General features: G+C 47.7%; 1 protein-coding gene across 16 annotated transcripts in view; it reads right to left on the minus strand.

The window, feature by feature from the left end:
- Nucleotides 1-12,040: 12,040 nt before the first annotated feature.
- The window catches only part of POMGNT2 (protein O-linked mannose N-acetylglucosaminyltransferase 2 (beta 1,4-)), a 33,050-nt gene continuing 28,921 nt past the window's right edge, over nt 12,041-16,169 (minus strand). For all 16 annotated transcript variants that reach the window (XM_068404841.1, XM_068404837.1, XM_068404833.1 and 13 more), the window contains one exon: nt 12,041-14,343. In XM_068404841.1, coding sequence (XP_068260942.1) covers nt 12,515-14,251 — 1,737 coding nt within the window. In that variant the 5' untranslated portion in view covers nt 14,252-14,343 and the 3' untranslated portion in view covers nt 12,041-12,514. The remainder of the gene's footprint in view (nt 14,344-16,169) is intronic.

Consider the following 16,169-nt stretch of genomic DNA (forward strand, 5'->3'; position numbering starts at 1 on the left):
AAACACTAAACGCTGCTGAGAAATAAAAAAATCATAGGTCCCTTGAGACACAAAGTGCAGCTACAACCAACCGCATGAGTAGGGGAACAGCTTTTCTACATGTTGGGGGAGGTTTGGCAGGTAGGAAAATATTCCTCAGCTGAACACTCTCCCTCTGGTTTGGATTAACAGCTTGGCTCCAGCTTCACCCCTCTCATAACAAATAAATTTAAAAACATAACTAGCCTGAGAGAAGAAGTATCTGCTGGATGTCTTTTTTCCCCCTGTAAAGCATTCCTCTTTTAAAAGCACTCCAGCTCTTCATAGCTCATTTTCCTTGGATTTTATAGAGACGCCTGTACTGGGCACGTACAGACAACTAAGTTTTCATGTTGCTTTTAATGTGGCGACATACACAAGATACATGTGATAAAGAGGACAAGGCGGGCTGTTCCCCGCAAACAATTTATTTCTGCTTGAGAATTATCCATGAGGAGACCTAGACATGGCTTTTTACACAGTTAGCTATTAGTCAACATTATTTGACACTCCACGTGACTCTGTTTTGCCCTGCTGCGGGTCACCCTGCAAGGCAACCCCTCTCCACCTGCATCTGCAGCCCCCTCTGCCACTGCCCCTGCCACGGGTTTCTTCTGCCCATTGCCTTTGCCCCAGGAGACAGAGGTTTGCACAGGTTTTGTCTGAACACATTCCCATGGTTTTGGGATCCTCTCCCACTCCGGAGAAGAGCCTGCACTGGGATTAAGCTACTGCTGCGTTGGAGCACTGGGGGAAGTTATTAAAGAAGAACTCAGTATATCCTTTGTACTTCTCTTAAACTAATAAACAATAGATGTTCTCTTCAAAGGTAAAGCAACAGCTAATAAAACACTCACAAGCTCTGCCTTTCAACCCCAATATAATCTCAGCAGGACGATGCCAAAGTGATCCTTAACTCGAAACGTTGAACTCGATGTCGAAATGCCAGCCCCCAAACGTGAGAAGAACGCGGCTCTTTTCCCAATTTGTGTGGGAAGAGACAGGGTTTGGAGGGCTTCCTCCTTCCCTTTTGCCATCGAGCGGATCAAAATGTTTCACCTAAAACCTGGTAGTTAAAAATCAGGACTTTGATCTCCTGCAGAGAAGTCATCAAGCAGTTCTCAGCTCCAGGTGCAGCATGGGTTTGGACAACCTTTGTCTACATTTTAGCAATATAGGGCCAGAACACAGTGTCTGCTCCACAGTTTTTTTTACAGTCCCCGCGAATGAAACCCTTTGGCGGGTGCCCTTTGCTATTCATTGTGTGGTATCTCAAGACGGGAGGAAAGAAAGTAAAGATGGAGAATAGAGGGGGACATGTGGCTCCTCTGAGATAAACTTGTCGTGTGGCAGATGTCCCCTCTCTGGATGAAGAGTCTGAAACTCACACCTTGAGAAGGAAAGGACTCTGATAAATGGTGGGGAGTGAGGCCAGCACTCCCACGGGACGTGCTGCTTATGGCTCACGCTGCTCCACAGCACTTCGACTTGACCAGCAACGAGTGAGAGAGGACAGGGAAGCTGCCACCAAATGCAGAGAGGCTTCTGGTACTAAGAGCAAGCTTTAATCCCACTTTCGAGGTGGGAGGTGATGCACCAGTCCCAGTGTGACCTGGCGAAACCTGGCCTTGCACCTTCGTGGGCTCCCAAGGCACAGCTGGGGCTGCACAAAGGGGTCAGCCCAGGACTCACAGTCCCAGGTGGGCTCAAAGTGGGTTCAGAGGGGCGGTGGAAGGAGGGTACGTGCTGTGCTCGGCCGGGGTGCACATGCCATTTTGCACAGCAGAAAGGAGAGTGTGCATGTCACCTGACCATGCATCACTGCGAATTCGTGGTTACTTGATTCTCCTTTGGCTCAGGCTGACGGCCAGCTTGCTCTGCTTGGTACAGAGGAAGAGGAAGCAGAAGAGCAGACCATGGAGAGGCCACTTGGCAGGAGCTGAGTCCCAAAGCACCATAGTTCCCAGCACCGAGGTGGTACGTGCTGCTCTCCCTGGCTGCTCGGGCATCTGAAACATGAAGCCTGGGGACCAGCCTACTGGACACCTCCAAGGGGACCTCTCCTGGAGCTTCTTCCCCACGGTGACTGTCCTTCTGGCCTCTATCTCCTGGCAGCTCCCCTGGTCCTTCCCCCTCCTTGCTGCTGTGCTGCTGGCCTGCCAGCACAGGGAGGGTGGCTGATGAGAGCTGGCAGGAGCCTGGGCACGAGTCTGAAACCCAGAGAGAAACTGCAAAGACGTGGCGTTAATTACGATGGCTTGGGACCAGCTGGAACCGTCGCGCTGAGTTAACCGAGGAGAAACAGCTCATGGCTCAGGGATGAGGCGGCCTGGGGAGCTTGATGGGGGACGCCAGAAGAAAACCACCACCACGTGCTGACCATGGCCCTGGAGCATCACCCTGGCATCACCATGGAGGCAGCTCAGATAACGGGAAAACAGAGCGAGCCCACCGGCAGCAGCGTTTTCCTTTGAAGCCCTGTCATTACACGTGGCCTCCCAGACTGGCAGGGTTTAAGCTGCCTTCTTAGCTAAATTGGGTAATTAATTACCCTGAGCCGCATCTCCAAGAACGATGGGCAGCTCGCTCTTGGCAATGCCTGGTCTCGAGTGGCTAAATCAAGCTCAGCAAAGCAGCCCGGAGCCTCGTCGCTTGGCGTGCTGCAAGACTGTGGCTTTCAGTAGGCAGGACGTTAAGGGAAATGCCACACATCGAGGTCCAAAATACCTGGAGCTCTTGGTAGCTGGACAGCTGGGCTGGGGTAGCTGCAGATGCACACCAGGTGGGTGCTTCCACTAGAGGTACCGGTGTGGTTATTTAAACTCTTTAAATGGAAATGAATAAAACCTATTAAAATAAACGGCACTGCTTTTATGCTTCTTGCTGCCTCTCCTTCAAGCTGTCAATTTGCAGTTGGTTTGCATTTGTAGGTAGTTTGCATTTTCTGAGTGTTTCCTTGCGAAATCATAAAAGGTCAGGCTAAAAAAAAAAAATGCATTTTGAGTCTGTTTTGACTGTGTACCAAGGGACGGGCTCGCCCCTGACTCAGGGATCTTCAGAGTTAAGCAATAAATGGGTCCCTTTTATAGCCAGTTTCAGATTTCCCCCGCTGCTGTACATCTGTGTAAAGATAAGTATGCTCCCAGGGCACCCTGGGTGGCAGCAGCCCCCCCTGTTTCGCAGCCCCAGCAAACCTGGCTGTCCCTGCAACACCGTACACGTATTTCATGGCTCTCCTCTTTGGTCTTTTTCCCGGTAAGTGATTGCATTCAAGGGCCTGATTTTTGTTTATTCCTCTGCAACCTGCATGGTTGTTTACATGAAGGCAAAGGGCATGAAAAAAGCTCTCAAAGCAGAAGAGGAAAAAAAAGGGGAAAGCTCCCTGGAGCTGCAGTTGGATGCACTGACTGCACCTGCTTGGGTTTAGGCATGTTTGCTTGCTCCTGAAACTGTTGATCACCTGATGGTGGTAATATTTTCCTAAAGATTATATGGGATTGGCTTTAAGGGGTTCTTTTTATTTCCATCAAGCAGAGTTTCCAGGTAAATGGCTTATCTGGCCTGGAGCAGCAGAATCCAAGGGGCACTACTGCTCTGCGTGGGTAATTTGGGGTTTTTTTCCCCTGAAATATTACTGCTTTGAAAGAGAGCTAAGAAAGCAGAGCCAAAATCCTTGCCTGAATTCGGTGGCTTGTTTGTGTGCCGCGCTTACCTAGGCAGCCCTCATCTGAGCTACCGTTGAGGATGCATCAAACTGCTCACTGATAAGCTCTGCTCTTGCTTTTTGTGAGATAGATAAGGATAAGCTCAGGAGGAACAAGGTAAGACCAGTGGTGCTCGCCTTGCAAAAAACCACACAGGCAGCTGTGTCCATCAATAGCCTGGTATTCTATATCTGCCACCCACGCCTACGCCACTGCTATAGTAACTGTAATCTGCTGGCTAGAGATCTCCCTAGCCTGGGCCATAAGGAACAGTGTCTTTTTGGATGGCAACATGCCTAAATTAGGTCCTTGCTCTGAAAGCTGATGGCATCTAGAAGGGGAACACACAGAGAATGAAGCCAAGGGCTCTTGTGTACAGGGGTGCACCCAATCTTTGCAGCACACTTCTGGGGGGAAAAGGCTGCCCTGAGATTTCCACCAAAAATACTGCAATGCAGGCAGGGACTCTCAGGTCAGCCCCACCGGTTTCTCAGCCCTTCCTCTAGCCTGGGAAAAAGAAAATGGTGTACATAAAGACTATTTAGTCAGAAACCACCCTCTAACCCCTAAAGGAGTTGTTGAAAATTTTTTCAAAACTAGTTTTGAATGGGAACCTAACACTGGAATTTAGATTTTTCAATCAAAAAGTGATTGTCTCCCTAATAGAGCTTTTTTGCAGTGGGAGGGACGAAAAATTGTCAAAGAAACAACGTGTTCCTCACAGAAGCACCTGGGATGTGTGACTGCAGTGTTTGGTCCCTTGGAGCTGCAGCAGCGATGTCTCCTTATCCCCCTTCTCCAAGGAGACAGCATCTTCCAGGCAGCACCATAAACCAGAGGTGTCCTGCAAAGTCACCTCCTGGCCAAAATTTAGCAACCAGGAGGTGGGAAAAGAACGAGAACCCAAAGCACCTGCAAAACCTCACTCCCAAACAATGTTCCCAAACTGAATCCCATTCTTCTCCTCAAGTAAAATAAATTTCAAATTGCTCCTCTGAAGCACCATCATAATCCTGAGGGAGAAAGAAGGAGGAAGGAAAGAGATTTTTCATGACTGTCTGGCTGTGAAACAGAAAGGTATTCATGCGTGGAGGAAAGCACCTTTCTCTGTCAGAAGAAAATAGATGGGAAAAAAAAAGATGTTTATGAAATATGGAGGGCTGCACTCATCTTCCATCGGGCTGCACAAGCGATTCCATCAAGGGCTCCCTGGCCACAGTTGGAGACATGCCAGTGTTTTCCCATGGAGCTCTTGCCCTTGCTCCCCCCTGCCCAAAGTCCAGCTCAAATTTTCTGTCTTCCAATGGCAAAATAAAAGATGGAGTCTAGATAAGAGAGAGTAAAAAGAACAAAGTAATGGAGAAGGTGATATAAATCCTTGAAACAGAGGAGCACTACTGGGAAGAGGGCTTGCACAAACAGCAAATCTTGGGATCCCCAGCTAAAACCACTGGCTTGGACTCACAGTCCTCCATTGGCCTCTCACGCAAAAAATAGGAGACTCTCTAGTAAGTCTCCTCAGACAGCAGTGCCCCATGTGCCACCTCCCTCTCCTCCATGCTTCTTGCAGTGAGAATCACATAAAAAAACAGGCACATTTCATCAAAGCATTGGCCAGATGGCCACCAGTCCCCCTGCCCTGCTAGTCAGCTTGAACAGCAGCCTGAGCCTCTGCTTCCTAACCCTGGATATGTAGCTGGGTAAATAAACCAAGTACTAAAGCTTTCTCGAATGAGGAGAAATGGGCATCACCCACCAAAAGGTGGGGGTGAAGGAGGTGAAGAGGCTGCCCGAGCCAACCTGCACAGCTCCACGCCATGTCCGTATGGCAGTAGCTGTGTCAGGAAAAGCAAAACAGAGGGAGAGATGCGTCCAGCCAGCCCAGACCCAGTTGCACCTGGGTGGGATGGAGATGCAGGGTGCTGCGAGCTGGGCAGCCACCGGTCCCCGCTCCTGTTTGCCTCTCGGCAGGTCCTCTGTGGTGGGACCAGGGGAGCCACCGGGCAGTGGGCACAGCTTTGCATGTGCCCAAGCCTGCGACTTGTACCTGCTGGGAAGGCACTGCCAGACTCCAAGGAGTCCATGGGGACACTCCTGGGCATAAACGGTCCCTGAACACAAGCAGACCTGGCCCCCTGGGTCTAAAAGGTCGGGAAAACCCAGTATTCAGCTCTGGTTTTTTTTCAATATTGGTGAAATCACCTCAAAACAAGAGATCTATCAGGGTCTGTGCAGCAGCTGCTGTCTCAGTACCTGTTCGTGGATGGAGCCAGCAGGTTTTTGCCAGGCGGATTGAGGAAGCAGGAGGAACTGACTCATCACAGAAATGTCACACTGATAGAACTGTCCACAGGAAAACACCATGGGAAATCCACACACAGTGGGAAAACGACATTGCTGCCGGCAACGGTACGTCTACAGGCTGTCCCACCTCTGTCCACCTTACCCCGATGCTGGCCGAGCTGGAGGGCGCGACTGCTATAACCAGAATAACCACAAAGTAAGGAAGAACAAAGGAACAGGGAGTCTCTAGGACAGAGAAGAGAGATGCTAAGCTGGGTAGGTACGTCTGTGGATGCTACATTATGCATACAGGGACACGGCTGAACCAGAAGGTAAATCAGGCAATTCGAGTGAGCCGTTTGAAATAACACCAAACAAAGGGAAACTCAATCAAATTTTCAAGGCAACACATTTTCAAATGGTGGGACTAAGCAGCATTTAAAGGTGCCAAGTTATTTCGAGCAAACAGGAGGCTACTTGGTTTATTTGTTTGAACGTACCAACAATTAATTTAGCAATCGGCACGTTCCGCAGGGACGATTTGAGAGGGTGACAAGGAGGGCCAGGCCCTCAGCCAGTGTAAATTCACACCAGCTTGCTGCATCGCAGCCAGCCCCATGCTAGCGGAGGGTTTGGCTCAGGCCCCCCTGGGGGGACATGCTGGGGGAGGTGACTTCTCTTACATAAGGATAGTGATGTGCCTCACACACGTGCAGATGGTGATGCTTCTCATATCACCCACAGCACAGATGGACTGTCAGTCATCACATTGAAAGTCATTCCAAGAGTGCGCCTACCCCAAGTCCAGCAGGCAAAAATTAAGTGCTCTTTCATCCACTAAACCTACCCTGCCTTACATCGTACAGACACCAGAAGCAAAAATATTGTAGAAATAAGTCTGCTATTTGTATAGCTCAGCAGATGACATACAGCAATAAAGATGCTGAAGTCACTCTTTTGTTTAATATAAATTAAATGATGTTGTGCTTATAGAGTCCCTTTCACCCAGGGATCCTGGAGAGCAACAACCTCCTTGCTGTGCAGATGGACCAACTTCGACCTTAAAGAGGTTAAAGCCTCAGGTCAGAGCCCTTGCCACCCCACCTGCAGTGAATGCGGCTCTGCCTCTGAGCCATCTACACCAACTGCCTGCAGGGTCTTAAAATAAATCATTTCCTAAGTGTCTTAATTTAATTTGGGTGCTGTAAGGCGCTGGTGTCTTGGGACAAGCCATCCACACATCCTGGAGTAGTTGGTGTGCAGAGCCTTAGAGATGGGGGAAAAAGGTGGCCTGAAATGGAAGAAAAAAAAAATCGGTAGACAGCTTTGAAAAATATCCATCTTATACGTTTACTTTGACTAACATATTTAGTTGTCAGAGACTGAGGTCATGAAGCCAAAAAAGGCACTTTGTGTTATTTCTCACCAAAATCTTCTAAGAAATGGTCTGGTTTCTCCTGCAAACATATTTCCTAAGCTGTGTTTTAAAGGGTTCATTTTCCCTTTTTATTTTCCTTTCCTCCACAGTAGCTCTTAAAAGTCCCAAATTAATGCCCTTAAAAAATATTATTTCCTCAAGAACAGGATCCGTCCAAAAGAATCAGGGGAGGGTAGAGGAAGGAGACAGAAAAATCTCAATTTGAACTCTGCAAAACCAAGTATTTTGATTAAATATCTCCAGTCACTTTCTGGAGGTGTAAAACCCTCACCGGGTGACCAGTGTGGATTGCAGCTAGCACGTCACTGCCTGCCCCTACCACCCACATACAGCCTGTGAGAAGAAAGAAGCCAAAAGCTGGAGAAATCCATAGGGCCAGTAAAAAAATCTGCAATAATTTTGCTAACCAAAAGCTAGCCAGTAATAATTTATGGCAGGCATTGGTTTTTCTGGATGAGGTTTAGGATTCTGCATGCTTGTCGAGGGCTCAGAGCACTGTGTAAGTGCTGGAGCATCTCTGGTTGGTGAAAGGAGGATCAGCTGGTGGCCACCACCTCCCACCCCTGCCCCAGTGTCCCACCAAGGCGTCCCACTGGCTGCGCAGAGGGAGATCCGGAGGAGCCAGGTTGCACCCATACTAGAACATCACTCCTCGGGGACCAGCATCCTCATTGCTTCTCGCTTGGCCAATAGCTCAGTGGTGTCTTCATGCTGCACCCAGCTAAGGGAGCAAGCTCTGGAAACCTACCTCTAAGCCATTCTCTGTCATGTAGAGGACAATTCCTGCCTGGAACAAGGGTTTAAAAGCCATGCAGAGGATGCTGATGTCTCTTGGCAGGACACAGGCTACCTCAAAAGGACTATTAAAAGATACATATAAAACAAAAGAAAAAATAGGATTGCATTATTATTTCGTAGTGTGTTATGGTCCTGAGAAGCTGCCAAACAAGTGCTCTAGAAATGTTCTGATGTGAGCTCCCACAGGTGATCATGCCAAATGCCACCTGTCAGGCTGCTTGGAACAAGTCCCTCCACCACAGTCCTGGTTTCTCTAGAAATAGTCTGGCTTAGTAATTTTTCAGCCCTCAATCGGTGCTACTCTAACCCATGCCCTGCTCTTCCAGGCTACACCTCCAGTGCAACTGGTCTTCCACCATGTTGAGCAAGGGGTGGTCTATTTAAGACAAGTGCCATCCGTAAGTCTCAACTCTCCACAGCCCCGGTGGCAGCATGTCCTTCTTGAGAAACACACCCAAGCCATATTGGAGTGGAGCCTCTTCAGGAACGTTTCTATTCTTGGATGTGGTTTTTGAGGATGAGTTAGGGCTATAAGCAACAGAAGATAACAGTAGTGTGAATTGCGCTGGCTCTATTAAAGTCACTATCACACTTGAGAAGTCTCGTCCCATAGGTAACCATATTACCATACAACCTGCTGCTCCTGCTCCAACACCCCATGTGTGCAAGCTGGTAAATGCTCCATTCGGTCTTTCTTCATCCTCGTACATGTCGGTAAGGAGCCCTCCCACAGCAGCTGGCTGCTCCTTGTGCTTCGCTAATTAAAATGAGAGACGAAACTGCAGCCAGAGGAAATCCTCCTAGGTGATCCATCTCTGTAAGCACAGCCAAGCTCAGCAGCAGCGAGTTCGAGACCAGCGTGCTATTAGCATCCTGCACTGCCCCCAGAGGGTTTTGGATTTAATCCCAGCTATTTCTCTTCTTCCAGGACAGCGGGGCCAGACAGCAGCCACAGAGCTTAACGTATTTGCCCTGGGAGCAAAACCAGATGATGCAACGGTGGAAGGTGCAAGTCTCTTGCGCAACACAACTTGCCAAAAGGAGCCCCCTAAGCTTGCCTGAGGAACAAGCTGTTTTGGAAATACAGTAACCCAGCTCCAGCCCCGCCTTCCTGCGCGTGCGAGAGATGCAGCCCCAGCCCCTGTGCAGGAAAGGCCTGCATTTGTTATGGGATTAAACTCTCAGCAATGCCAGGCAAGCATTCCTTCTGATCAATAGAGAAGTGGCATTGACAGAGAAAAGTCCCACCAGGTTTTCTTGAAACGTGAAGGCTGGAAGCTGTGTGAGAGGATATTTGTGTGAAGCAAAGGAAACAAACAGTTTGTGGGACAGGGGAGGATCAGGGGCGAAAATATAACGGGCCTGCATAGCTCTGATGGCAAAGTTATTAGAAAGAAAACTCACTACAGGAAGATGCTAGCACTCCAGTGCAGTTCTTGAGGCTGTATAAATCAGCATAACATCGCTGTGCCCCACTTAGGACAGCCCCAGCTGCACCACATACTCTCAGTGCTGCCTGCCCTGGCAGAGAAGGAATTCGGATATAGCAGCGAGGCTCTGGTATAGACATTCTTATACTGGGCAGGTGTGGGGAGGCAAACAGCCACATCACCATCACAGCCTCAGTGTTCAGCTATGTCAGTATTTGAAAAGGAAAAATCCTTTAATTTTGTTTCCACCTCTTAAAAGTACTCACAGCGCTGATGAGGAAGACAGAACCTGAACGCACATTTTGGGAAAGCACGTTTGATTATCTTCTGGAAAAAGGGAGTCTCTTAATGCAAGAGACTGTTTCATGCTAGAGTTAAGAGCATGGAAACCCAGGTATATGACACTTCATTGCTCTGTAGCCAGTTTTGTTGATTAGAATCATTAGGATATAAGAAGAAAAGAGTTCATGTGCTGTAACCAATCTGCAAATGTTAGAAAATCTGCAATCATACGGAACTAATTTTAAGTGAAATGGGATGGTCCACAAATTACGGGCAAAGATTGCTCCAAAAGGCACTGAGAAAGGCAGGCAGGAAAGCAACACACAGACCAACACCCTGCCCAGGACAGAGTGGTTAGGAGAACACAGGCAGCTCACACACCCAAAGAAAATGACTTCTGAGAACTGATGCAAAACAAATGCTGACTAAATTTCAGCTTTCTGAAGGTTCACTCAACACCAGTTTCACAGGGTGCCAACATTACCACCCTTGCAACAGCCAGCAGGAGAATGGCCATTGGCCACAGGGCTACCTTCAACTTGAATGGATGCGGGGATGCAAGATGCTGCAAAACTCTTCCTTGAGTGGGAGCTAATCAGCCAGTGAGGTCCTGGGGAGCTACAGGTCCTGGTGGCTTCCCTAAATAGCCTGCTCTCACCTCTGTCGCCTTTTCATGAAGTTTTTCTCACCTCAGCTCTGATGTACGTGGCATGTGGTATGCAGCCATGTGGAGACCTTGGGGCACAGCTCAGATACTCACTTCAGCAAGAAGCCCATTTTGTCCTAAGAAAACAACAGTGGGAATATTCACATGGCCCTTTAAAGTATCAAGGCAAAAATTATTAGTTGGCAAGGCTACAATGGCAAAACAAACACCGACTTTGGGATTGTTGTTCTGGTCCCCCCCCCCCGCTTTAAATCATGAACATGTTTGAAAACAAAGCGAGACATGATGAAAATGAATATACAGAAGTAGCACTTGCCTGAAGGCCCAATGTTGTACTGTGCTGTTTCACTCATTTTTCAACCTTCCCGTTTCTTGTCTGATTTGTACAGCAATGTTTTTCTTCCCCCTCTCTCTAGAACTCATAATAATCCTGCCTTGAGACGCCCATCTATCAGCCCATCACTCAAGAGCAAGCCATTTATCCTACTGTTCAAACATCCATCCAGACCTCAGGAGGACGGTGGGGACTGGGGAGGGAGAGGAGAAGAAAGCACTTTTCGTGTTGCTTTAATGTTGGTTATAAACTATGGAGGATGCTAACGTCTACCAGGGAAACATCCCACGCTCCTGCCCCTTTTTTCCTCTCTCCCCCAAGTGCTGTACTTTTGACACGGAGCTGTTTTTCAAAGACAGTGTCATTTAGGGTCTCCACCTGAAGGAGAACTGTGCAGGATTAGATCTTAAGTAGTCACTGCGTCACCTCAGCAGTGAAGCCAGATCCTGACCTCAGAGAAAATGAGCGTAAGTCTAGAATAAACTACTCCCCTCACTGGAGCAACAGAGGTGTGACTGCCATCAGCCTGACCCCTGCCACATGCTCTGTCCAGCCCAATGCCATGGCACCCACCTACCTGTCCCCTGCCTGACTCTGCTTCCTCCCACCAACATCCAGGAAAACCTGTGCCCAGAAAGCTTCTCTTTGCGACCACCTGCCTGTTACTTGGCAAAGCAGGCACCTGTCAGCAGCTATTAGCAACAGATTATTCTGATCAAACACCAAAAAAAGGATTTTCTGGAGCAGATTGCTGTAAGTGCAGTATCTCCCACATCACCTCTTCCACACCATCCCCTTCCTTTTCCACAGACCTGTGTGTAACTCACAAAATTAAAAAATCTTAAACCACAGTAAATTATTTTATCTGCTCCATCCCTTCTATCTCCCATCTGCTACTCCAGCCTTTTGCTATTGGGGTGCAGTAAAATCTGATTTTAAACACGAAGCTGACACTATAGTGTCATTCTCTTCAGCCAAAATATGAAAAATAAAAAGCTACCCATATACACATTTTATCACAGCAATAGATAAATCTATCACAATAAGGATTTTCACAGATAATAATAAAAGAAAAGAAATATCAAGGAGGTTTACAGCAGTTTAATGAAGGCTCTCGTATCAAATCCGGAACTCAAAGTTACACTCGGAGTTGTTGAAAAAAATAAATTACAATTAAAAAGCTGATGAGAATTGCCCACCTAGCCATGGAATTAACTGCGGTTTAATGCTGTGCTTAAATACTCACCACACAATAGAAACAAATTTAAATCACGAGCAAGGTACACACAATTCACTTCCATTCCAATTACATGTATTCAGCATGTAATTTAACTGCTGGAAGTTACTCTGAAGAACACAGAGGTTTGTTTTTTTTCTTTTTTTAAAACACTCACTGGAAATAAATACCATTTAAAGGACACACGCAGAGTGCAATAAAATGGACACTTAGGCACTGGTACAGTCTAGTCCTCTTCAGCCCTCTACAAACTACAAGACAAGAAGTTTTAAACCACAGATGGAGTGGAGAGCAGGGCAGAGCTGTACAGGTAGCGCAACAGGTTATGTACTACACAAGAGCACATCCGCAAAAGGTCCCAGGAGATTTTTGTTGAAGATGCAGCGTATCCACACCAGGTATATTGTGAAGGGCTTAATGTTTTCTGAGAAGGTGTGATTCTGATGGGACAATATATAAGGCATGTAAGTGTTTTCCCCTTGCTCTTGTATCCACACTTCATATTTCACTTCTCTGACCTTCAGGTACTTCAGGTTCCAGGGAATCTGCCAGGACACGGCAAGTTTAGCTTCGCTCGTGCCCTGGACAGAGGCTTGACACTTGGCATCTCTCACTTTGCCAGGGTAGAGGCTACCAGACCACTTCTGCTTCTTGAGTCCGGGTTTAGACTTCACAGTCTGCCTGATGACATGGATGAGAGAAGGGATGTTCACCTTCGTGTCCTGGTAGGCACGGAACAGCCACTCGGGGTTGCGGCAGCAGAGGTGCCGTGGCACCTCTGTGCTCTTAATGATGCGCTCTTGCTCAGTTTTGTCCAGATGAGCAATCCCACCCTGATCCCAAGGTCTGTCCGGGTAGGTAACGGTGTCTTCCTTGTTGGTGTTCTGCCAGGCAATGTACTGCAGGTCCATGCCAGGAAGGGTTGCCAGGGTTTTGTAAGGGGTATAGTGTTCAGGGTTGATGGCATAAGGAAAGAGCTCCACCACCGTGGCACCTCTTGGCAGGAAGAGAGACATGACTAATTGGGCACCATGCATGCTGACCAGCATGGATGCATTGCTGATCAACTGGACGATGTCAGAAAATGAATGCTCCTCCAGAGAGACGGCAATAGTTTTCATCTGAAACTCCTGAGCGAGAGCCAGGATTAGTTCTGCCTCATTTAGGATAAGTCTGTTGATTGTTCGACTGAACACTATGATGTACTCCTCACTGGAGCTTTCCTCCAAGCTGACGTTCAGCTTCTGCATCATGAATTTGGTGAATTTCCTGATCTCATTACCAGAAACCAAGATGTTAGCCTTCGGCCCTTGTGGCTGGACAAATCCATATTGGTACCAAGTGGTGATTTTGGACAGTCCCACATACGATTTGGTAAAGCAGAGGAGCCTGCCGAGGGTTTTAAGCTGCTCCCTGAGGAGTGGCTGCTTGTTACTCAGTAACTTGTAGAGGTCAAAGTGAACACCTTCACTCCACCCTTCCATGAAGAAGAGCCGTGACTCCAGATCTAAATCGGAGAACTGCTGCATGGTGTAATAAATGGGGAGGAGGTCGTCATGAAAGACGTGCATCAGGTTGTCTGGGTTGAACCTGTTAGCGATCAGCGCCACATCAGGCACGAAGACCGGCTTTGGCATAAATTTCAGTGCAGCAGCTGGCAGCTCCACAAAGTTGAAGTACTGGGTGTTGTGATCTTCCACCGAGGAGAGGTCGAGCAGAGCCGGCTGGAACCTCCGGGAGCCCAGGTTGGGCAGCATGACCGAGGAGTTGCTGTGAAAGTAGACAAACTCCTCAGCCTCAGTAGAGTAGCAGAGGGACTCAAAGCGGCAGATGCGGTCGGTGTGCATCCTGCCAGTGCACACCATCCTGGTACCGTCCTCCACCAGTGCCTGGAGAGCTGCATGGTAGTCAATCTGAACCTGAGAGAGTTCCTGAGACTGACGCGTGAGGACCAACTCCTCTTCAACCATGAAGACATGCTCTCGCAGTTTGATGTATTTCCACAGCACAGCAGCGAGGACAGACACGAGCAGGGCATTAAACACAGCTGCTATGTTCATTCTGTAGTTAGATCCTAGCAAGATGACAGGTGGGGAATGCAATGGAGAGGGAACACATCATTAACACCCCTTGACATGGTGAGGGCAAAGACCTGTGGAAAATAAACCAAGAACGGAACCATTTAAACATGAGGTTCACAGCTCCACCATAAATCACATTTTATGGACTATTCAAGAGAGTTTAGGCTTTTTTTCAGCAATTTTCCCCCTTCCAGGGAATGAGGGAAAAGAAGAAAAAGAATGCAAAAGCACTACCCAAAAGTGTCAAAAAATTAAAGCAAACAGAGCTGGGAGCTGCTCTACAGGAAGGTTTCCTCTCTCATTTTCAATTCTACCCTTTTGGAGAAGAAAAAATAAAACGAGTTTGAAGATGAGCTCTATGAAGCTTTGTCAGAAAAAAATGGTGTGTTCCCTGGGAGTTTGGCTCAGTCTGCTTTTTGCAGACCAGACCAACAGCAAGAGGAAAGGCAGGCACCTTCTCTACTGTCAAGGGAGTTCTTTTGAAGAGAGATATTGTGGCCTAAAAGCTTGATCCTGAAGTCTGGTTCATGCAGCTTGGAATTGAATGGAGAATCACTGATAGAATTCAATGAAGTCAGAATGGATGCCTACAGCTTGCAAGATCCCAGCAGCCTGCAGGATTCCTCTCTCTTAGGAAGAACTGAAGCTATGCGGGAGACCGAGTAATGCCAAAGAACCGAGTGCTAGCTGTAAGCCACACAGATTCAAGAGGTGGTCTCTGGGGATCTGAGCAACAAATTCATTTCAATTTCAGAGCAGCTCTAGCTACTCAAATGGAACAGAAATGAAGTCCACCTCTTTTGGCAAGTGGTCTGAAAAACTGCCTCATTTAGCAACTCCCTAAAAAGCAAGCAGCAAATTAAAAGGTGTTATTTTGATTTCAACCATGGAAAAGGAAACGGGAAGGGACCCGGAGCTGTCATCTAATTACCAGGGCAGGATCAGCTCTGCCTAAACCACTCCCCCAAAATGCTTATTTATCTCATTCTTAATACTTATTCATCTCTTCAGCCAGTCTCTAGCAATAAAGGCATGAAGGACTACGATAAGCTCTTTCCTAACACTCAACCTTTGTTTCCACCACAGCAATTTAAACCTGGTCTTGTCCCAGGTGCCACAGATATCCTGCACAGACAAATGATGGCTGTCACATCACCTTGCAATCTTTCCTTCTCTATAGCAGGGGATGACTGCTGCTCCTGATGGCTTTGCAACTCTCAACCATGGCTGTTCCATGGACAACCTTGAATGGAAACCCACTGGGGACAGCATTACTTCACTTGGTAGGCTCTGCTAATGCAACCAAGCCAGTTTTCAGGAAAAGAAATTTTAATGGGGACAGATCTTAAGTTATTTTGTTGGTACCAGATTTCCAAAGCTTCATTTTACTTCTTCACTATCTTTGAAAGACATCTAACGATATCATCCAACTCTCCACATAACCTCTCCACTACAGGCCTCTCATCTTGTGAGCACTGCTTTAAACGACTTCAGCAGCATCATTAAGGAGAGGACCAAGCCCAAGCAGCCACATGCAGAGCCTGCTAGTCAGTATGTGAAGGACACCTTTAACAATCAAATCCTCTGCCACAAGCCCACACTTCAGATGAAGGCCAGTCTGCAGGCATTGTGAAAGTTAACTACTGCAGGTCAGAAGAACAAAGCACCTACAAGTTCAGTGGAGTCAACGCAAGTTGCAAAAACTTGGCAGAGGGGGAAAACCACATGGCCTCTTCATTATTCCAGTACGGTGGGGAGAGTGTGTATGTGTGGGTGTTTCAAAGGCATGAGAAGCCAGCAGTCCATAAAAATACCACTGATACCACCTGCATTTCCTGGGCATCTCAGTGGTGGAGAGTTCTGCCAACCATTACAAACCTCTTGAGCTGAACAGGCC

Source organism: Nyctibius grandis, chromosome 7 (genome assembly GCF_013368605.1).
Source record: "Nyctibius grandis isolate bNycGra1 chromosome 7, bNycGra1.pri, whole genome shotgun sequence".
Classification (NCBI taxonomy): Eukaryota; Metazoa; Chordata; class Aves; order Nyctibiiformes; family Nyctibiidae; genus Nyctibius; species Nyctibius grandis.